The 23876-nt window shown below is 34.9% G+C and overlaps 2 protein-coding genes across 2 annotated transcripts; both read left to right on the top strand.

Moving 5' to 3' along the window:
* Positions 1–5396: 5396 nt before the first annotated feature.
* Positions 5397–15267, top strand: LOC101256779 (peroxisomal nicotinamide adenine dinucleotide carrier). The gene is made up of 11 exons (XM_004239890.5): positions 5397–5687; positions 5776–5853; positions 5945–6019; positions 10201–10331; positions 10676–10730; positions 12485–12586; positions 13489–13557; positions 13632–13739; positions 13862–13930; positions 14466–14520; positions 14648–15267. The coding sequence occupies exons 1-11, from the start codon at positions 5607–5609 to the stop codon at positions 14830–14832; spliced, it is 1008 nt and encodes a 335-aa protein (XP_004239938.1). The 5' UTR covers positions 5397–5606; the 3' UTR covers positions 14833–15267.
* Positions 15268–16132: 865 nt separating this feature from the next.
* LOC101257080 (uncharacterized) lies at positions 16133–21574 on the top strand. The gene is made up of 4 exons (XM_004239891.5): positions 16133–16678; positions 16777–16892; positions 19738–19981; positions 20086–21574. The coding sequence occupies exons 1-4, from the start codon at positions 16394–16396 to the stop codon at positions 21433–21435; spliced, it is 1995 nt and encodes a 664-aa protein (XP_004239939.1). The 5' UTR covers positions 16133–16393; the 3' UTR covers positions 21436–21574.
* The last annotated feature ends 2302 nt before the right edge of the window (positions 21575–23876 follow it).

Genomic DNA, 23876 nt, shown 5'->3' with positions numbered 1-23876 from the left:
TAAGAAGTGTTTTTTCAAGTGTGCAATGACATGCCATTTAAAAGATAACACATTTATCTTTTCTTGATATATGAAAGATATAAATGAAATAAATTAAATAAGAAGACACAAAATTTTACTCATATATCACATTCTTGAATGTGTTTTATGCCTTATATTCTTAGCTCTTTTATTTACGTATTTGAGAAGCGATTTTTCAAATTTTGAACGACATAACATTTTTTTAAAAAGAAAAAATATGTATCTTTTCTTGTTATTATAAAAATAATAAATGAAATAAATAAATGTATATCTAAAATAGTAAACAAATAAAATTAAACGAAAGGGATAATATAGTAATTTTAATAATAAATAAGAAGACAAAATTTTACTTATAAAATATGATCGTTGATCCAAAAGGACAATATCTGAATTATGAAGGCAATAACTAACGATAACTATAAAATAAGTTTGTCTATCTACGAAAGAGGTCAAGATTCTCTCTATTCAGTACACAACCAAATAGTTAGTGTCTACGGGTGTACATCAATTGATTCGGTTCAGTTTTATGTATTATCGGTTCGATTTATCGATTTTTGATTTTTAAATGAGCTAACCCAATAACAAATCAATAAGATATTCTTTATTGGTTTTTTATCATTATCGGTTCGTTTTTCAGTTTACCCAATAAAAAATTGTCTGTAAAATATTATATGTCTTCTCACTTCTCTAAATGATTTGATATAGTTAAATAAGAAAGATAATGAAAAAATGCATCAATAAGAGAAATTATAGCACGAAGACTATAATTACATGCTACCACCAAAACATAATAAGAAAAGTTTATGTTAATTAAATTATAGACCTTTACAAATGTCACGACCCAAAATGGGTCGCGAGTGGCACCCACACTTATCCTACTATGTGAGCGAACCAACCAATCTAAACCCCAACATTTCAACCATAAATAACATAATATAATGCGGAAGACTTAAACTCATTAATGAAAATCGATTAAATAACTTCTAAAAACTCAATACTTATTATTCCCAAAATCTGGAAGTCATCAACACAAGAACATCTATCCTCAAGATACTAAATCTAAGAATATCTAGGAAGCTAAAATAATAAACAGCTAGTCCATGCCGGAACTTCAAGGCATCAAGACATGAAGAAGAAGATCCAGTCCAAGCTAGAAGCATTAGCTCACCCTGAGATCCGACGTGATGAAGACAGGCTAGAGTTGCGGTTGAGTTGAAGACGATGGCACGTTTGCTGCACTCCACAAATAACAAAGAAAAACAATTACAAGTAGGGGTTAGTACAAAACACGAGTACTGAGTAGATATCATCGGCCAACTCAAAATAGAAAACAATATATATCAGATAATATCATAAAATCAACTACAATACTCAACAGGTGATAGCAACAAGTATAAGAATCATTTACAACATCACCAAGCACGTTCTTTAGATTGAGTATATTAACATATTTCAAGATTCATTCTCTTTACTAATCCTGGTGTCGGAACGTGACACTCCGATCCATCTACTATCCTGGTGTCGGAACGTGACACTCCGATCCATATACTATCCTGGTGTCGGAACGTAACACCCGATCCATTACTATCCTGGTGTCGGAACGTGACACTCCGATCCATCTACTATCCTGGTGTCGGAACATGACACTCGATCTATATACTATCCTGGTGTCGGAACGCGACACTCCGATCCATATACTATCCTGATGTCGGAACGTGACACTCCGATCCATATACTATCCTGGTGCCGGAACGTGACACTCCGATCCATATACTATCCTGGTGTCGGAACGTGACACTCCGATCCATATACTATCCTGGTGTCGGAATGTGACACCCGATCCATATACTATCCTCAATCATTTAGTTCATCAAGCCTTTTTTTATACCAAGGCATCATTATTAACAAAAAGATTTTAGGGTTTAAGATTCAATAGCCTCATCATGCTAATCCATCACAATTATGTAATCATATCATACATACACACAATTAAGCAATATAGGAGACTCTACATTACTACCCAATACATACCATTCGCTATTAAGAGTTTACTATGAAATAACATAAAAACCATAACCTACCTCCACCGAAGAATTGCGATCAAGCAATCTACTTTCTCAAAGCTGCGTTCTTCCTCTCTCTCAATCGATCGTTTCTCTCTCTCTCTCTGTTCTTTTTCTTTTTCTTATTCAAACCCTCTTTCTTTTACCCTAATTAGCATATAATTAAGTATAAAAGATGATAAAATACCCCACTACTTGTTTCAAGGTTCTCTCTTTTAACCCCCAAGTAATTAAATTATTAACATTAAACCACTAACTTTATAATTATAAGCAGGAATAGTCCAAAACGCCCTTTAAAATATTTAACAGAAATCCGACCCAGTCAGGATCACGCAGCCTGTGATGGTCCGTCCTGCACGTCCGTCACAAAGTTCAGAGAGTTAATTCTGCGGAAGGATTTGTGACGGTCCGTCGAGCCCTCAACGGTCTGTCCTGCCATTTCGTCGTGAAGTTCAGAGAGTCGATCTCAGTACCCAAATTTCTAAATTCTAAGTGTTTTGGAACGAGACACCCTCGACGGTCCGTCGTGCCCATGACGGTCCGTCGTGGGATCCGTCGACCCAGATAGTGATTTTCAGAATTTAACTCTGCTGCTCCAAACGACTAAACAGGTCGTTACAACAAACTTGTAAATGCTACAACCTACAATTACAAACTAAAACTAAAATAAACAGTTCAACAAGATTAAAATTAAAACTAAAATTAAATCAAATAACTGCAATTGTGAACCCCTTAGTTTAATTTTTAAGTTTTTACTTTTGAGTAAATAGTAAAAACTAATAAAGTGGTCCTGTATGAAGTTGGTAGAGTACTAATAATTTGATATAGTTATAATGTCTAATTATATATTTTAAATTATTTTATATAATAATTAGGAAGGATAAAATAATAAATTATTACCGTCTTATTGGATTGTCGATTTTTTTACCCAATTATCCAATAGTAAAAATTGATATTGAATCAATAATCCAATAATTTTTTTTAAAAACCCAATAACCCAATAACATTTTTTCAATTTGACTTTTGCACACTCCTATTAACATCCAACGAAAAAAACAAGCAATATCGAATTATATAATCAATTATTTAATCTGTTCTCTATGAGTAATCGTTAGACATCAATAATATTAGGAATTCCATCTTTTTTATTCACACATATTTTTTTTAAATAAAATCTTTTTACTATTCGATCCTCAAGATATTCCGAACTAACCAAGTTTTAGTTTTAGTAATCTAATACAACTTGATTACTTTCCTTTTTTTATTCATTATATTATATTATTTTCATTTTTCAAGATAAATCAAACTTGTATTGTAACGACCCGTTTAGTCGTTTTGAGCAACAGACTTCAATTCTGGAAAAACTGGCAGAAGCGACGGACCCCACGACGGAACGTCATGGGCACGACGGACCGTCGCAGGGTCTCGTTTCAAAACACTTAGAAAATCTGAAATTGGGTACTGAAAATCGACTCTCTGAACTTTGTGACGGAATGGCAGGACGGACCGTCACAGGTGTGACGGACCGTCACAGACTCTTCAGGGAAATTGAGTCTCTGAACTATGCGACGGACAGCAGGACGGACCATCGCAGGCGCGACGGCCCGTCACAGGTTGCGCAAATCCCAGAATCGGATTTCCTTACACGTTTTAAGGGACGTTTTGGGACTATTCTTTCCTTAATTATAGATTTCGTGGGTTTATATTAATAACTCAAATTCTTGGGGGTTAAAAGAGGTAACCCTAAGTTAATTAGTGGGGTATTATAGCCATCTTTTATTCTTAATTATATACTAATTAGGGTAAAAGAAAGAGGGTTTGAATAAGAAAATAGAAAGAACAAGAAGGGAGAGAGAGAAACGATCGAGAAGAAGAGGAAAAACACCAAGCTTTGAGGATTAACTTGCTTGATTTCAATTCTTCGGTGGAGGTAGGTTATGGTTTTCATGCTTTCATAGTAAACTCTTAATAGAGAATGATATGTATTGATAGTGTTGTAAACCCTGCTATGTGCTTAATTGTATGCATGCATGAACGTGATTATATAATTGTGATTATATTAAGCATGATGAAGTTATTGAATCCCAAATCTTGATAAAAACCTAATCTCTTTTTAATGATGATGCCTTGGTAAGGGAGACGGCTTGATGAACTAAAGTAATGAGATTGATGATGCCTTGGTAAGAAAGAAGGCTTGATGAATTGATGGAAGGAGATTAGGGGATCGGGTGTCACGAACCGACACGTAGAATTTAGGGGATCGGGTGTCACGAACCGACACGTAGAATTTAGGGGATCGGGTGTCACGAACCGACACGTAGAATTAGGGGATCGGGTGTCACGAACCGACACGTAGAATTAGGGGATCGGGTGTCACGAACCGACACGTAGATTTAGGGGATCGGGTGTCACGAACCGACACGTAGAATTAGGGGATCGATGTCACGAACCGACACGTAGATTTAGGGGATCGGAGTGTCACGTACCGACACAAGAGGATTAATGAATATGAGGGAGCGGAGTGTCACGTACCGACACAAGAGAAATAAAGATAATGAATCTTGAAAGATGTTAATATACTCAATCTAATGAACATGATTCCCAAATGAGTATGGTATTGAGGCTTGAGTCCTTATGTGTGAACTTGACGGTAAATGTTAATGATATAGTACTTGTTGTTGCTACATGTTGAGTATCATGGCTGATTTTATGATATTATTGGTATATATTGACTTCTATTTTGAGTTGGCCGATGATATCTACTCAGTACCCGTGTTTTGTACTGACTCCTACTTTTATTGTTTTTCTTCTTGTTTAATTGTGGAGTGCAGCAAACGTGCCGTCATCTTCGACTCAACAGTAACTCTAGCCAGTCTTCGTCACATCGGATCTTCAGGGTGAGCTAATGCTTCTAGCTTGGACTGGATCTTCTTCTTCAAGTTTTGATGCCTTGAACTTCCGGCATGGACTAGCTTCTTATGTATTTTTAGCTTTTAGAATACTCTTAGTTTAGTCATTTGATTGTAGATGTTCTTGTGGTGATGACTTCCAGATTTTGGGGATAATAATAGTTATTGATTTTATTAATGAGTTTAAGTCTTCCGCATTACTTTATGTTTATATTATATTGAAATGTTAAGGTTAGATTGGTTGGTTCGCTCACATAGGAGGGTAAGTGTGGGTGCCAGTCGCAACCCGATTTAAGTCGTGACATGTATATCTTAAATCATTTTAAGATATATAATTATATTTTTTTAGATTATAATTATTATTTTTTATTATCGATAAATAAACAAAAATATCATCTTCCAAATTCATTTGTCAATGTATCATAATGAAATGTTTCAAACTAGCACGTGACACTATTTTAAACGGAAGAACAAAGTGAAAAAATCGAAACTGATAGCGAGCGATTTATTAGTCTCCATTCCTCTCGCGTGTTATTATTTATATTTTCATAATCAAATTTCCAATTTTTTTCTATTTTCTGCTACTTCTCCCAATTTTTTTTTGACGGAAGTTATGTCGGATGCTTTGATCTGTGGCATCGCCGGTGCCGGAGCCGGCATCATAGCTCAACTCATCACCTATCCTCTTGACACAGTATGATGTTATTTTTCACTATTTTAAACATTAATTTTACTAGTACAATTTTTGTTTTTTTTGCTTTGTTCGACTTCTGTGATGTCAGGTAAATACTCGGCAGCGAACAGATAGAAATTCGAAGAAGATGAAGAAAACGCTTGGAACTATTGAACATATGTGCCAGGTTTTTGTTTTTGGCTCCGTTTGTATGTCAAAATTAACTTTACTTAATTTTCAATTTCTCATTTTTTTTTAATGTTTTGGTTGATCTACAGGTTGTAAAGCAGGAAGGGTGGGATAGGCTGTATGGAGGTTTAGCTCCGTCGCTAGTTGGTACCGCTGCATCGCAGGTGAGGCTTGATTTTGATTTTTTCCTTTATGCTAATGTGCGCCGTGTGCGCAGTAATCCTGTAAAATAGTATATTTGTTTGGAATATTCGGTTTTTTGATGCGTGTGCTTGCTTGATCATCAACTATGAATATCACCTTTACTGAGAACATCAACTATGCTAATGTGCATTGTGTGCTTGCTTAATCCAACCTAGTTGGGAATTGAGATTGACGTTTACTGCAGCTCCAGATGTTGTGCTAGCAATTTTATATGCTTTATCTTTGAAAAAAAAAAAGAAGGGAAAATAGAGATTACTAAGGAATATATTTAGACTTTAAAAGTTTGCATGATCTGAGTACTAATTATGAAATTAAAAAGAGAAAATAAATGGAGGAGTGTAGAATAATTATTGAATTTTGGTGAAGATCCTGTTACTAAGTTGGATACGGAATTTGGGCACATCAAACAGCACATTACTGAGAAAATACTTGAATTAATCCGTGCATACATACACTGATTTGTATTTTGAGTCGTAAAGTAGGTAACATATTGGCAGTAGGCCGCCTTGTGTTCAAGTGTTGGGAAACGAAATCTGGTGATATGTGGTCCCATGACTGGAAATGTGTGCCAATAATGCATTATTGATGTGATGGGTTATCCACAGTCCTTCACCTAGTTATTCGTCCTTGTCCTGCTTATGAGTTCCTGACATAGTAGGTCCGTAGTATATCATCACCCCTTCTCAAAATTCTAAATACAATCATCATTAAGAGTTCTGTAGGTGGAATAGTTCAAATAGAATTAAACTTGATAAAAATGTGATTGTGGTAATTTATACACCCTTTCATACATCCCCCGTTATAGCTATATTCTGGCTTTTAGCTGGAGAATATCTGTAATAGCTTCCAAAACTTGAGTTTGTCCTTAGTATAACACCTTATAACATTCCTCGGGAATAGTTGAGGTAGATACTCTTAACTTTGTAATCCTTTAAATATGATCAAATTCAACATTTTTGGTCTTCATTAACAACTGCCAGAGGTGATTGAAATTACCATCTGGATTACGTGTCTGGCCTGTTAGGGAATGAAACAAATGAGGACAACACAATTAGGAGAGAATCTTTTTGTTTATACAATGAGTAGCAAAAAAATCAATGCTTTATTTGGCACCAAGCTTTTATCTGACTCTCCCTCTTTCACTTATTGTGAAAATCTGTACAATTTTCTGAAGGTATTGAAGTAAAAGTCAAAAGTACTTAATGAAGAAGTTGGCAAGAAGCAAGAGTAGTCGATTGAGTAGAAACTTCTCAAAATTATTTTTCATAGCCAGTTAGGGAGTATGTAGGTAGACAGTAGGTTACTCTACAAAGTGGATTGTAACAAAGTTATCTGATTTTAGAAGCATGACCGAGCAGACTGGCAATGGGTTAAATCTTAAATAGGTAAGATAGTTGGTAGTAATAGTGGAGCTGCAAGAGTACTAAATGCAAAACGCGTTCCTGCAAATAAAGTAACCGGGTCTATTTTGAGGTTTGGATATGTATTTTGATAGTAGCAGTTGCAAGTTACATGAAACTTGTCCGGCAACATAGCCTAACAGATGATGCAGCAGTGGGCAGTGAAGCTTCTATGCAAACTGATGATAAATGGCCTGTTCTTATTTCCATGAGTTAAATAAATCTGACTATAGAGATTTGTGTCGGGAAGCGAAACTTACAGTTGTTCACTAATTATGACGGTTCACCGGGGCCTCTTTCCTCCCTAAGAAAACTAATTAATTAATGGCAGACCCCAGCCAGCTTCAATCCATACAGGGATTTCTTCAATCTGCACACTTTATGTGACTCCCCTTTCCTTCCGACTTTCCATTCCCCTTAGTCGTAGGTGCTCGTTCTATTTTGATGTGAATGGGCCGGGTCTGCCGAGGTACATATGGCTGGCCCTTTGGGTGTCTCTGTGGGAATACTTGCTCTTTTTTCGTTCTTGCATGCTCATTAAAATATGAAAGACTTGGGCTTCTCCACTACTTTCTTGGTATGGAAGTGTAACAGCAGGGGTGCAACTCTTATCCTTCTTCAGCAGAAATATGCCTAGATCTCTTGCCTCATGCAGACATGTTTGATTCTCGTCCTCTGGCCACTCCTCTAACTAGTGGTACTGAGCTTCCCAAGTTGGATGTCACTTCCCTCTCTGATCCCACCAATTTCATTCTTCTATTGAGTTGGTTAACTGTAACTATAAGCTACACGCCTCGAACTCGTATAAAGATTCTTTCTCTAGGGCCTCCTTTCACCAAATATGAATATCCTTGAGCTTTGCAGAGAGAACTCAAGCTGGAAAAACTCATTGTTGCCGTTAAGTATCGACCTGGAATAAAATCTTAGATTGACATCTCGATAAACTGATATACCATAAAAATGGGATTCTGGTATGGCAGGAATACTGTCGATCATTACAAGCGATGGTGAATCCAAAATGCAGTAATCTTATCCATTGTGAGAGACATCTTAATTATGCTTTTCAATTGGGAGAGATCGCTGAGTGGATTAAAGCGGCGGATTGTTAATCCGTTGTACGAGTTCATCGTACAGAGGGTTCAAATCCCTCTCTTTCCGTTGATGACTTGATAAGTCAAAGTTCTGTCATCCAACATGCTTCTATCAAAGTGATTTCATTCCTACTACTCCACTCTGCCACCCTTCTAATCCCAGTATAACTTGAATTCAAACCAAATGACCCCCAAGTGTTCATCAATTTTGCATTACCTCATGCTTTCTGTTGCCATTATAAATCCATAATCTGCATATGCAATTTCAGCACATCCAACAAACAAGCAATTCAACTTCCTGCTAGCTTTCTGTTTGTGCTATTTGGGCTTCACCGCCTTATACTTTCCTCAAACTGGCTAACTTTTCTTCTATTACTATATATTTGACAACATCACCTACCAGCTTCAGGTCAGTTTTTGCTCCTCACATACACGAACTGCCACTTGCTCATTTTTGATAATCTGATCAAAATATGCCACTAGATCGAAAAATAAAATAAAAATAAAAATAAAATTTGCCTTTCAATCTGTTATCCCTGTCAAGTCTCTCTGTGAATTTGTATTGTAACTGTCTTATTCTCTTTATTCTGTTGAAGCTCCCCTCCTTCTTCCCCATGTGCCAGTAGTATTGTGTCAAATTCGTCTCTTGATGGCTTCGCATTGAAGAGTATTACAGTGGTAGCTCTGTGTATGTTCTCCTTGCATTGAGCAACTCTTTTGAGGTTTTCAATCTGGGGAAAACGAGTTAATTATGCAGGATTACTTTTTCCCTATTATTGTGTTGGCTGGTCTAACAGCCAGCAAGTGGGAGATTCATCTTGCTTTGACAGCTCTTTTGGGTGGAGAAGGTGTTAGATGTGGACATGCATTTTGTTTTTGATGGGTGTGTTAGATTTGTTCATACTAAAAGGAATTTAAAATGTTTAATAGATTATACGAAGGGATTAACTTATATTTAAGGATTTAAAACAGATTATACAAAAGGATCAACTTATATTCAGGGTGACAGTTAATGGACCAAACGTGTCAAAAACTCTCCAGACCACCTAGTGTTTGTCTAGTTGAGCATTGATCATGAACTGGGCTGAAGATGCTTTACCTTGTACAAACGAAAATCAGGTCTTCTTTAGTTTTGCTTGCTGACCAAGTGTTATGATGATAACACACTGTGTTTTGGAAAAGAATTCCTTGGCTAATAGTTCAGGGAAACACGGTTCTCAGTTTACAAAATATTCTGTGTGCGGTCGGTAGTTGTTAACTCTTTTGCCCTGTTGGGTGGCTCAAACCTCAATTATGTTTTTGGTATATCATTGATGATCTTTTAAATTGACCCCTGCCCCATCCAATGCTCTGTTTAGTTACATTCTATTGATGCAAGGTCTGGTCTATCTATCAAGATTTTATTTGTATAATATGGGGGAACCCATATGTGTTGATCCAAGTTCACCGTTGCATAAGTGAGTATGTTTACTTTAGTAGTCTTCTTATATTCAATTGGCAAATGTGCAAATGAAATATGAATAATCCATTGACAAATACTTCACTAACTTTCATCTTCTGTGAATGTATTCTTTTCTTTAAATGGCTTTTCTTTGTTGTTTCGCGATGAAATTTCTGATCTCTTATGTATCTGTACTTTTCTTGATACAGGGTGTTTATTATTATTTCTACCAAATATTGAGGAATAGAGCAGAGACCGATGCACTTGTACGTAAGAAGAATGGAATTGGTGATGGATCAGTCGGGATGTTCTCATCACTTCTGGTCGCTGCTTTATCGGGGTAATTTTCTTTTCTGTTGGATATTAAGTTTTCATGTTTCCTTTTGGTAGCTTGGTAATTTGCTGTATTGACAATGCATGAATCAATGGTATTCTGCCACAATAAACTTGGTTTTTGTCATATTATACCTTATTAAAAAACTTGGATTCCTGTCTTTATGGCATAATACTCTTTTTTATTCAAAATTTCAGTTGGTGGTCTTCTGTGCATAATATTGATATTCTTATTTTATATAGCCAAAACTTGTAAAGCACTGATGAATACATTTATTTGGTTAATATGCCTTTTGAAATATTGTACTTTTTTTGTTAATCATGAATGTTTTGATTTTCTCTTTATTACAGATGTGTTAATGTACTGCTGACCAATCCGATATGGGTAGTTGTTACACGCATGCAGGTAAATACTCTGGGGTTCTCCTTTACCCTCCTATGAAAAAGGTTATGAATTTGGTGTATTTGCTTAATGTCTTGGTGAACTTAGCACAGCACCAAGTTTATTGATGTAGTTTAGTCTATGATGCCTTTTTCTTGTAAGATATGTTCCTACCAGTTTCAACACTCTTCTGTGAGCTTTTTGCTTTAACTTATCTCATGAGGAGGCAATACGAATATAGAGCTATAAGGTATTTCTTCTGTAGTTGATAGAAGTTCTTAACTGCCTAAGATGAAGGCTCGTGACTTTAGATAAGTGAGCTCTACCTAAAACCATTTTTTGACGGGATTATGTTGAGTGACATATTGAAGAAAAGGAAGAAGATGAACAAAGATGTTCTTGTTTTTGGGAGCAGAAGAAGGGGATTCACTAAAAGATAATTAACTGAAATCACCAAAAATAGAGGATTGCAAGATATGGTAACCATTTATAGGTCAAGAATGACAACAATGTTGCTTACTAGCTATCAAACATTATCCAGAAGGGTAATCAGACATTTGGTTTTCGGCAGGAATATGCCGAGTATGCTGATCTTTGCGAGGGATTTCTGGTAAGACTTATTAATTCAACGTCAAATAAATGTCAGTGAAATATTAAATGGGGTGCCTAAGAATTAGCGAACCTTACACTAGTCTGGCTGGTAATCATGGACTGAAAAAGAGTGGAGGATGTGCAAAGCTTGCAGGAGTCGCATAAAAATTCTTTTGTTAGTTGCTACATAAATATGCTTCTCTTTTGAGGAGATCAAAGCGGCATGGTTGCTTGTGCAGCATTAATGAGGTTTCTTCATGTTATATCAAATAGGTATGTGAAATTGAGGTCAAAATTTCATGTTACATAGTGGAACTGTTGCAAGTACAGTACTGATTATGAATGTATAAAGAAACCAAAGTCGTCCTATAAGCTACCCGGATACATGTCTTTGTTTAGGGAAACAAACATCAGATGGACATCTTTGAGAATTAGAAGAATCAGATGCAAAATAAATACATACAAATCGAGTATTGGCTCAGATAGAGAAGAAAGGATATAGAAGATTTATAGATGACTCCAATTAGTTTGAGATTGTGACATTGTTGTTGTTATTGCTGAAAAGCTGCAGTTTCAACCTTAATAGTGCAAGTCATTTGTCGATTAAACATAGAATTACAAGATATATATGGTTAGTCACCTACCTCATGTCAATTACCATGACAACCTTGCTTTTCAAATTGTATACTTTGACCAAATTGGGAACTCTGTAGTTTGTTCCCTGTTGGTGTTGCAATTATAGTACATTAGTACTGTTGTCATATCTGTTATACAATTGTCGAGTTTGGATTTGTGTCATTTGTAATGGACGTAATTGGGCCATTATTGATTGTATTGTTGACTATTGTGAGCGGAAGTGAAGTGCTCTTTCGAATTCAGTTACTGACATTTTCCTCTGCATTTTCTGCTTCAAAAGATGGAACAATGTCAGTTTGGAAGCTGTTGTGCATTGATCAAATAAGTAGAAGAAGCATCTGAGTTATGGGTGGTGTAGTATTTTGTTTCAACGTATTATTTTGATGTGAAAATGCTTTTAGTGTATTACTCATTGCCTTAGTTAGATGTTAAAATGCTTCGCTTAAATATTTTTACTAGTTAATACATTCTTGTTTCTTCAGAAGAAATTCTCCCTAATATGTTTTGTATATTTGATTTTCTTACATGTACGTCTCACAACTATTGTGCAGACTCATTCAAGAAAGGATAAAGATAACCACCCAAAACATGAAGCATCACAGGATGAAATCTCTGTTGTCGTTGAACCTCCCCCCTACGGGACAAGCCACACAGTATGTACTAAATTTTTCCAATTAGAAGATGGGATGTATGATGCATTCAAATTTAATTTGCATACCTTGGGTCTAGGACCGTTATATTCACTTACTTAATCCAGTTGGAGTAACCCTGAACATTTTACTTATCATTAACTATTCTCTAGATGAAAGCTGATTCATGGGTCCAACATATATCTTTTTAAAAGACTGTTTTGTTTCTTCAATGTTTTTTGACATGCAATATGGTATCAGTTGACACTTCGATGTTCAATTTTTTTTTGTAACTAAATAATTGGTACATAGTATCATTGTGGGAAGTGATGGTTTCTGAAAGATTCACATTCTTTTTTTAAAATAATTTTTTGTAAAATCAGAAACAGAAAATGTCTCTTTGGCTGTAGGATGTCTGTGAGAACCTATGACGGTACTCACCTAATCCTCTCTGATAAAACATACAACGTAAAGGCTGCCGATCAAACAGAAGCACACACTTTTCTTTTTACAATTGAGAATTCCTTGAGAGCTAAGTGCACGATTCTTGACGTGGATAATGTGCCCACCCTATACTCTTCACTTAAATGACAGACTTTTGTCTACGACAGGCTGGCTCCCGTGTCTTAACTGCTATCATGTAACAGAGCTAGCATATCTACTTTTGTACTCTTTGCATCTTCTTGATGCCGGTAATGAAACAACTTACTTCATCAAAAAAAAAACATGACATGTGACTTACCCACACATTGCAAGCTGTGCTTCTAACTACTGGACTAAAAACCTCGCCAGAAGCATAAATTTTTTCCCCAAGCTTTTTTTCCTTGACAAGTGATTGACTTTTTTTGAACATGTCTTGCAGTCATGGTATAAACTATTCAGCCTATACCTGTAATTTTCTAATAGGTAACACTTGTATCTTTCAGATTCAAGAAGTTTATGGTGAAGATGGAATTTCAGGTTTCTGGAATGGTGTTTTCCCAACATTATTCATGGTATGTGAGAACTTAATCTAGTAAGCAGTACATAATAACTAATGGCTCCTGATCCTTCTCATTGCTAAATACAGGTCAGCAATCCTTCCATACAATTTATGCTATATGAAACCTTGCTGAAGAAGATTAGAAAACGACGTGCCTCTAGCAACAAAGGTGCCAATGATGTCACTGCTTTGGAAGTAAACCTTTGTCCCTTTCTCCTGTTCGGCTAGATTCTTCTCTAGACTTGTCTTATCATTTTAGGATTTTTAGCTTTTGACATGTCAACTGTTGGAGGTTATATGTTTTGTATTTTTGCTAGATATTTCTACTTGGAGCTGTGGCAAAACTTGGAGCTACAGTAGTAACATATCCTCTTCTGGTTATCAAGGTATACGAGTGTGCTGTATGGAGAAAGTTCATTTCCCGTTGCTCTTTTATCAAAGTTTCTCATCTTTCGGATTGATGTGGCAAATATAGTTGATGCACATATCAGCCCCCTAAACTCTGGCTCATATATTCATCTTCATCTATTGATTTTCTGAGCTCCATTTCACCTTTTGCTTAATTTAGACAACCTACTGTTGAACTAAAGCCTGTTGCTGAGGAGATAAATATTTCTTTTACTATCAGATTTTGTTCAGTGCAGCCTTTTCAATTTCAGTTTCATTTGCTCCCATTAGTAATTGCAGCCAGCATAATTTGAAATGGTTTCATTATTGCTTTTTAGCTGTATGTACTTCAAGAAAACACCATACAATATTTAGTACCACATTCCCAGTTTTAACTTCTTTTGCAACTGCTGATTGAATCAGTTGAAATACATGTGGCTGCAATCGGGTCCAATTAAGTTTTGTCCATGCAGAATTTGGACCACTATCCAACATTTTAGCTTTTCTTCATAATAGTGTTTTTCTATCTTGCAGTCAAGACTCCAGGCAAAGCAGGACGTGGGTGCAGATAAAAGACATCAATATAAAGGTCAGTGGACTTGAGTTACTCTGTTTATATACTAGCATCATTTAAAGGTTTGATCAAACACATTAGGTTTTCCATGTCAACTTTTGGGTAAAAAATGCATGTAGTAAAGTTTCTCAATGCAATTTAGGTACACTTGATGCTCTGATGAAGATTATACGCTATGAAGGCTTTCATGGATTTTACAAGGGGATGGGCACGAAAATCGTACAAAGTGTTCTTGCTGCTGCTATTCTTTTCATGGTCAAGGAGGAACTTGTGAGGTGTGCAAGATGGTTGTTAACAGCGAGGGATGTTGCTAATTCTATCAGTTGAAAGCCTCGTTACAAGTCAGATTTCTTCCATTTACGTCTTAAGCACAAGATATACCTTCAGAATTAGGATGGATCACTCAAATATAGTTTTCGTTTGGTAGCGGTTTTTTGGTATCAAAACCAGCTCGCACCTGACTGAGATAGCCCTCTCGACACCTTATTGGAGCTGTGTAACTCTAGTGGCGGACTCCTCGATTATTCAACTGGATATCTGCTACCTTCTCCAGTGCAATACCTGGTAGTAATTGGACACAGCTCCCATTGAAGAACATTAATCATTGCTCCACTATTTGTTTATTGTGTCTCCACATAATGGTAATATCTCACTTCAGGACAAAAAAAAAGTGAATTATTGTTGTATTTCTTACTAATTAGTATATTAAAATAGTTTAAATAACGGGATTGAGCTTCTTTATAAATCAGTTCACTTGGTACAGCGTGATGTTTATTAGTCTATTGGTGAACCTATTTTTTTACAGCTTGTTTTGGTGGTTTTAACCCATGGTTTATATTGTAACGTAACTTCATGTAATATAATGTTTGAACAGATTGTATTATTCGAAAAAATTATGCTGGTGAAGATTGATAAAAAAAAATGACAATCAAAGATATGACTGTGGGGGTTGGTGTTGTATCTATTATATTGACTGGTAAAAGGTTGTTTAGTAGACCTTAAACAAAGAGAAAAATATAAACAAGTGAAGGCACATCAAAATATTTAATAGTCTTTGTTAAAAATATTTGTTATTTTAGAAGTTTAAGATCGAATTTATCATTTCACTTTATACATCTCCTCTTCCTCTTATGTTGGTAAGCAACATGTAACTGAAAAACATACAAGTATGTTGGTATGAAATACAAAGGCTACTAATTCATAGGGAGAGAAGTGAGCGACGGTGAGCGTGAGAGTTTATATATATCGTTTAATATATGAATACAATTAAAAATAGGTGAATGAGATAGAAGATAGACAAATGAGAAAATTAGATATATATAAATTTAATTAAATAAAATATGTTAAAAATAAATTATTTCTAATTTTAATCTCATATATATATATATAAACATGTATTTATATTTAAAAGGTACTTAGAGAACGGGACAAACTCGAAATGGGTCCCACCAAGCCGGGATTGGGTTGGGGTTTAAATTTAAAATAAATATCTGATTGGCCAATTAATAAATATCTGGTCGTGTGAAGCTGACGTGGCGTTGTTCATGGTCACCGCCTTTGTCCCCACGTGGGTCCCACTATAAACAACCTGGGCCTATTAAAAGTCAGCTTGGCGTAAGCAAATGCCATGATTGCCCGGATTCCAAATTAATCCCCAAAATCACATTTAATTACCACATTTCAAATCCGTGCATCAATCTTATTTATAATAAACGGGATTACCATTATCTTTCTCTATTTGTAACTGTTCGTCGTGTGGCTCCCGTGATTTTCTCTCAAATCTCTCTCAATTTGTTGGATTTGTTATATTTTCATTCATAGATTTCAATCGATTTGCTGATTTACGAACAAATTTAAACCTTAATTCATTGAATTTTTCTAAAAAAAAATGGTGAAACAACAATCTATGAACAATCTCGAAATCGATGATGAGGTTGAGAATTCAAATCTCCCGGAGGAATTGGATGATTCATCGTCGGAGGATGCTTTGTACGACGACGTTTTATCGAGTGGTATGTTTGCATCAGGAGAAACGAACGTTCTTCAGTGGCTTCTGGCACTGGATTTGCAGGTTATGGGAGCTTGTAGAGTGGATGAGAGGTTAAAGCCTTTGTTGAAGCTTAATGTTTCTGCTGGTGCTGCTGAAGATCGATTGCTCGCTCATCTTAGTCAAGTATGTTGTAAATTTTATCAATTCGGTTTAGATTTTTGATTTTGAGGTTCGTTGGATGTGTAATTTGTAATTGGAATTGAATCTGATTCTAATGACAGAACTTTGAGCCATCAGAGGTTGGAATGCTCGCGAGGTGTTTGTGCATTCCACTTGTTACAATGCGGGTTGGAAAGATCAGGAAGCAAGGGACGCTGTTGTGTCCAACAACTACTAGGTAGTTGCAGTGAACTTTATACCTTTCATATGCATTATATGGCGTTTTCCATGTGTGTGGTGCTTGGCTTCAGCATATTTGATTGTGACTTGTAGTTTTTTTGGGCATTCTAATAATCAGTTCCTTCCTGATTTATTGGTGGACTTAGATTGTGTTCTTCATATCCTCACTTTTATCTGCATTTTAGGGAACTTGATACGTTTATTTTGCGATTATTATGTACGTAATCTTGTCTCTGGATAGATTAGATTGCTATATTACTTGAAGCTTAGATTTGCATCTTTATCAAACATAGTGTCTTAGCAATCATTTTGGATCAGTGGCTTGCTCACAAGCCCATCTAGTCAGGATGCTGAAAACAATAGAATTTTGCGATTATCATATCCTGGTGGTTTCATATCTAGTACTATTACTAGCAAATGAGAACTTCATTCTGTAGTACTTAGCTAACTGCATTCTGTATTCATGGATAGAATTTAGTTACCACTGGTTCATTTTGAAAAGGCGTCTCTCTTTATTAAAGTGAACTTTTGATGTGTTATATGTAGTTAGTGTTGCCTGTTGATAGAAGAAATATAGTTCTAAAGTTAACATCTCATTTGCTTCCTTTGAAGATGACTTTAAGTTTTCATATCATGTGCTTATGTTTGAAATAGTTGAACAGAGATTAGTTGAATTCAAAATGGTAGTAATACTCTTTTGATTGGATCTTGGTCAATTAAAGTAAGTTACATTTAACAGAACAGAAAGAGGGTTAGAGCAGAAGATGATTGGTTTTAAGAAACAAAAAAGAGAAAAGAGAGAAGCGATGTTGTTAATTTATAGGTGTAGCAGTATGATCGTTCAATAGTAGTTAGGAATTAGGAAATGGGCCAATGGATTCTGAGGAGAGGCTAGATAGTCGGTTGGTCGGGTTCATTAGCAGTATTTGGTGCTTCAAGCATATACCTAGTTATATTTTGCTGGAAAAGGGGATTTTTCTTTCCAATGGCCTTTTTGAGTTATGATGTTCAGTTGTAAGATGCTGGGGAATGTGTTGCTGCTCATTCACCCTTTGTTGCTTGTGACTGCTGCATTCTTTGTGCTGGTGAACGTATAGTACTTGGAATCCAGTGAAATTATTTGTTCCTAGAGGTGATATGCTCACATTAGGTTATACTCCGAAGAATTTCTTATTTCCTGATCCCTAAACTCGTTTAGGGTTCAAATTTTGAGTATATAGTACATGAATTGCAGACACATCATATCATCTCACGATCAATACTGCTGTCTGGATACTATCATAAATCTCTATATCTTGATATGAGACTGCTTATTGCTAGGAGGTGCATGTTGACATGTGGAGACACCGTAAAGGTTCGTATATTTTGTGATTTTGTCTGAATGGAGATGAGAAAATAAGTTGTTAATTTGGTAATCCTAAATACTAGTTCCTTTTATACTTGTAGAACTGTGTTCCCCTTGATGTATTAGTGATTGTGTTGTTGTCTTATCACCCTGTTTTATAGTATCATTGCAGCATTGTTTCCTTCATAATCTTGCTACATATGGTACCTTTGTCAGTTTTGCATGAATGGAGATGAAAGAATAGGTTTTGAATTTGGTATTTAGGGCAACAAGTCCCATCAGACTGGAAGAAGTGTGTTTGCACTGATCAATCAGTGAGTGTTATGTTTTCTATTTCGTTCTACTGCTGCATATGGGCAATATTAGTGTTATATTATTCTCTTGTGTTTCACTTTTTCATTATTGATTATTTCACCATAGAAGTTGCAATAGCTTTCTCTGCTTGTTTAATACTATATAGCTCAATCCAGTTTAACCTGTAGATAACCTTAGTTGATCGTGGCTAGAAGTTGCCAGATGCTGTATTGTTTATTGATGGTGACAAATGTTCATGCTTCCACGTGAAAATATCTTTTGACTTGTAGGTAAAATTGGGCGTTTACTATTATGATCTCTGAATTAAGGAGAAGTCAAGGTAGTTTCATGCTCTTATATTACATGATTTAATTACTTCTCTCTGAATTATCTAGAAGTCTCGACTGGTAACCCTTTGGTGCTTTTTTATTTGTTTAATAAATGTGGTTTGTTTATCTTATGTCTGAACCTAGAAGTTTTAATACTGTTCAGTTTGTCATTTCTATCTTTCATGCTGTCCTGCCTTTCTTATAGCTCAGCATGTACCTTTACATTGCAGCATTGCTATATTCTGCTTAATTTGTCCTTTTATTCTTTGATGACACTCTGTAAGCAAAGAGATTTCTAATATTAGATTCCAACTTCCTGTTTTGTCTCTTTTGCGCATAATGTTTTATGTGAATGGAGGAGCGACTGGCTCCTTATCTCACCAAACCAAAATCTTCTATAGTGAGAACTGTAATTTAGTGTCTATAAGAAATATATATCTCGTATGCGTCTTAAGTGAACTTCTAGTTAACGAGTTAAAAACTTGGCATGTTAATGTATAGTCTATTTTAACTAGCACTTTGTCTCTAAAAGTTAAGGTTCACCTAAATGATAATTATTTATGTTGGTAATGCTGTTCAATTGTACAAGTTGTTATCCTTGTTTTTATAGGCTAGCTTGTCCAGTACAAATTCTTATGGAAAGGAGGAAAAATACAATAAATTAGGACTTTGAGGACTTGTGTAGCTGCCTTAATTTTTGGAAATTTTGGAGAATTTTTGGGAACTCATAATATCATTCCTCAGCCAAGGGTGTTAGATTTAGGATGTGCAAGTCATAAGTGTGTCTGTATTTGGTTACATTTGATTTAGTATGTTACTTGTTGACAATCTATCTCATCTTAAACATTACTTTTCTTCTTGTGTTGTTATAACAGGGGGAACTTAAACCTTGCAATATTGCCAACATCAGACTTGCGCATCTCATTCATTGGGGATGACGGCAGCACACAGAGAGTTGGAACATTTTGCAGTGAATCTGATTGTTCTGCCGTAGAGATAAAAGATATTGTGGCAGATGATTCTGGACGCTCGTTCCTTATTAGTATTCCTGATGGTGAGACGTTCTACTTTTGGTGTTCAGAGAAGTCTAAGCTCCTTGGAGACGAGTTGCGGAGAAAGGTATATTTCTTATGTTTACTGTGTGTGATGAACTACTGAATATTTGTTATATTGTACTTGCATATGTAGATGACTAATATCATTATTGATTATGGTTGTTTTAGATGAGGGATTTGATTAAGATGAAACCTTCCTTGGCTGAGTTAACTGGAATCAATGAATCGCGGATTGACTGTTTCGCCATTCATCTTCGAGCTTATCTTCACGGTTCAGCAGCTATAAATCCTCAAGCAAGTTCCATGATGTCAAGAGATCCTCCTGTTGCTGGCTTTGTTGATTCTTCAGAACTTGGTCTTGATGCCCAGATATCAGTTGCATCTCAGAAACCTCTGCGGCCTGAGCACGTCAGTAGCATGGGATCAAACACCAGCCTGATGAGCAGCCTTAGTCCTATGTCTAATGCTTTTAAAGATAGCATGCTCAGGAACTCATCATCTGTATGTGTTTCTGGAGACGGGCTGAGGCAGCATGGTGATAGCTATATTTCATGTGTAGATAGCCAGAATGCAGGCGTAAGTAGCACAGATGCACTTAGATCAACAAATGTTGAAGACGATAAAATTGGAAGAGAAACTCGTCCTTCAAATGTTTTGGAGCCGTTTGTTGCTGCCCTTCCTTTTCGAGGCTCTGCAGCTACTGTTCATTCTCTGGATTCAACAGTTTTCTCTCCTTATTACTGTTGGTGTCCTCCTGCTGTATCCACTCTGCAGTACTCAGTTGGAACTCCACATTTGCCTGTTTTATCCACAGACTCTTCAATACCACTACTTTCATCAATAGCACCTTCTGCTTGTTCATCTAGTATTTTGACACCAAACCCGTCTCTTGTCACTGATGTCTCCGCTTTAGATTTCCCACCTCTTCTGCCCGAGCCATTGATCAGGTTGCCATTTTCTTTGGGTCCTTCACAGCAAATACCTACTTTCACACCTTTAGTAGGCGACTCTATAGTCCATATTCCTGTTATTGACGTGTGCTCTTCTGGTCAAGGTTACTTTGTCAGCGCAGGTCCTGCTATCTCTGGCAGTATTCCACAGTTACACCCAAATTTGGTGAATCCTTTAATTCCCCCAGAAACAGAATCAATGGCTGAGAAAAGTGCCAGGGAGACACTTCGGTTGCTCATAAATAACTCCAACCAGCCCAGCCCACAGCTGATTGATCTACTGCCTCCTGTGCTCTCTCGTAGTGGTGAAGAGACCCGCAATATGGTGGTTACTGGAAGCAGAGGACTTTACTCTAGAACCATAGGTGTTGATACCACAATAGCAAATGACTTTGCGTTCAAAGGTTTGGCTTCATTATCTGAAAAGCCTGTTGGTGGATGGCTCGATAAGAAGAAACTTCGTATACAAGAGATGTTTGTTCCATCAGAGAAACCAGGTATTTCCGGTGAATCTTCAATGGATGATGATTGTGGTTTTATAGATTTTGAAAAAGAAACGAAGAATTGATAAACAGAGTGCTCTTATTTGCTCTTGTGTTTTTCAAGTTGTACCGCAAAAAAACTGTGAATATTTTTGTTTGTAGCTTTATATTGTCAAATGTAACTAATCTCAAGTCCATTCAATATTACCTTTATATGGCTGGCTATGTTTACGTTGGGTCTATAATTTACAAAAATGGAGAGGTTAATGATGATGTTTCACATTATACTAGAGAGAGTAGTGCTAAGATTATGTATTCGGATAGTGAGTGTCACAACCCACAAAATTACATTTCATTAAATAGAGAATCCGTACACTAGATATCTTAATCAGTGATTGAATAGTCCTGACACTGTGGAAATTAATTTTATTTTTAATACAATCTCAACCATTCATATTGTGTGATTATTAAATTTCACCAAATATTTTATTTATTTATTTATTTATTCATTTAGTATTTGATGTTCATACATTTGTCTTTTCTTGTTTTCTTTGGATCTACTCTACAACTCCCCCCACCCTCCCTACACACAAAAAATAAAATATATTAACATCTATATGAAAACGAATGATCATAATCAAATGGCCAATTATATCTTTTGTGGAATTAATTCAAATGGGCCAACGCTCTTTAGTTGTAAGTCCACGTCAACAATGGAAAAAGGCAATTAAGATCATTTTGATGTGTATTTTTGTCTTCTTGTTCATTTTGATACATCGCTATTTATGTTTAATTTAATGCAATTTCATAGATAATCTGTCATTATTTTAGTAAATGAAAAATTATTTGTCCCTAAAATTCATTGTTTGTTTCCTAATCTTTTAATGAAGTGTATGAGTGTTATTTCGTTGTATAAAATGTGAACTGGTAATTGCTTTTATTTTAAGATTTTATATAAAATTATGTTTAGTTTCTTTATTAATATTTCTTTTAAATACTTTTTGTACAATGTCACTACTCTGAATCAAACTATGGATGAAATATACTCGTCCTATATAAATAATTTATAGCTTCATCTTTAAGCTAAAACAAAGCACCTCATTGATATATTACTAAATATGTAAGCTCATAATTTGCAATAAAATAGTTAGCATATCTAATCACAAGTTGAACAAAATCCAATAGTTTGATATATATATATATATATATATATATCAAAAACTTCTTTATAGTAACGTTGTTTGTCTAAATATTTTTTAGTTATATTGTAATGAGATGCTATTTTACATAATATGAAAGTCGGCTCTAAAGAAAAGTTATTTGTTACAATAAAATATTACTTTATTATAGAAGATGATTGTTATAAAAGTTATATTAATTTCTAAATTATCAAATATTCATTCATTCTAAATTAAATATGTCAATTCTAAGATTAAAAGCATCTTTGAAGCCCACATGTACGTTTGTAATGGGTCATTGACATTTGGAAAACTTACAAAAATATACTATAATAAAAGTATATTTACGATTTATAGCAATGATATTTTTTTTACTTAATCACTTTTCATTCATTTATAATATAAATTTAATGCATATAACGAAGAATAATTTATTATTCACATATTATACAAATTTTAATGATGAATAATACATTTTAATACACTTATAATACAATGTGGCAATTTTTTACCAAACAAACATAATATATTTCAAAAAATAATTATAATTCATATATACTGCATACATAATTCACTTTAATACATATTACAGATTTAACAAAGCATTGCTATAAATGGTAATAAACAAAAAGTATCGCTAAAATCAATAATTATTTTTTAAAATGTATTAATTTATGTAATTTTTCCTTGACATTTAGCTCTTTTTGTGTGGATAAATAAATTGACCAAATATATATATATATATATATATAAACTTAATTATTAATGGAGAAAAATTATGGACTCAAAATTAAAGCAATTAAATAAAAGTTACTTTCCACACTATAATGCCTATAAAGCAAACCAACAAAATATGTCTGAGAATCTTTGTACGTCTAACTATTAATAGAAGGAAAAAAGATAAACATTTAGAAAAAACAAATAGGGAACCAATATTGGTTGAGCATCCAAATCTTTTTTGTGTCTTTATTAAAAATATCCAAAAGAACATATATAATTATTCTCTATTCGTAAATAAATAATAAATAAAAATTTTACCACCATGTCAAGATGTGGTTATCGTTGAATAGGTAAAATCAAAAGTCTCGAATTTAACTATACATGTAAATGTATAACAGTGAGGATAGTTTGGATTACACTATTGTATATAAATTTGTATAGTGTGTTAGTTATTTCTTTTATCAAATTAACAAATAAATATTTATTAATAAATTTACTTATAATGATTTACTTTCTTTATTCACTTTTACTTATACATTTTTTTTTTTAAATATCACTCATTTTTTAACCGATCAAGAAAAATAATTTTATCATATTATATTCATAACACTAATTACTTATTCCCTAAA

This window comes from Solanum lycopersicum, chromosome 5 (assembly GCF_036512215.1).
Source record: "Solanum lycopersicum chromosome 5, SLM_r2.1".
Classification (NCBI taxonomy): Eukaryota; Viridiplantae; Streptophyta; class Magnoliopsida; order Solanales; family Solanaceae; genus Solanum; species Solanum lycopersicum.
The sequence above is the reverse complement of the archived record's forward strand: the minus strand, read 5'-3'. Positions and strand labels throughout refer to the sequence as shown.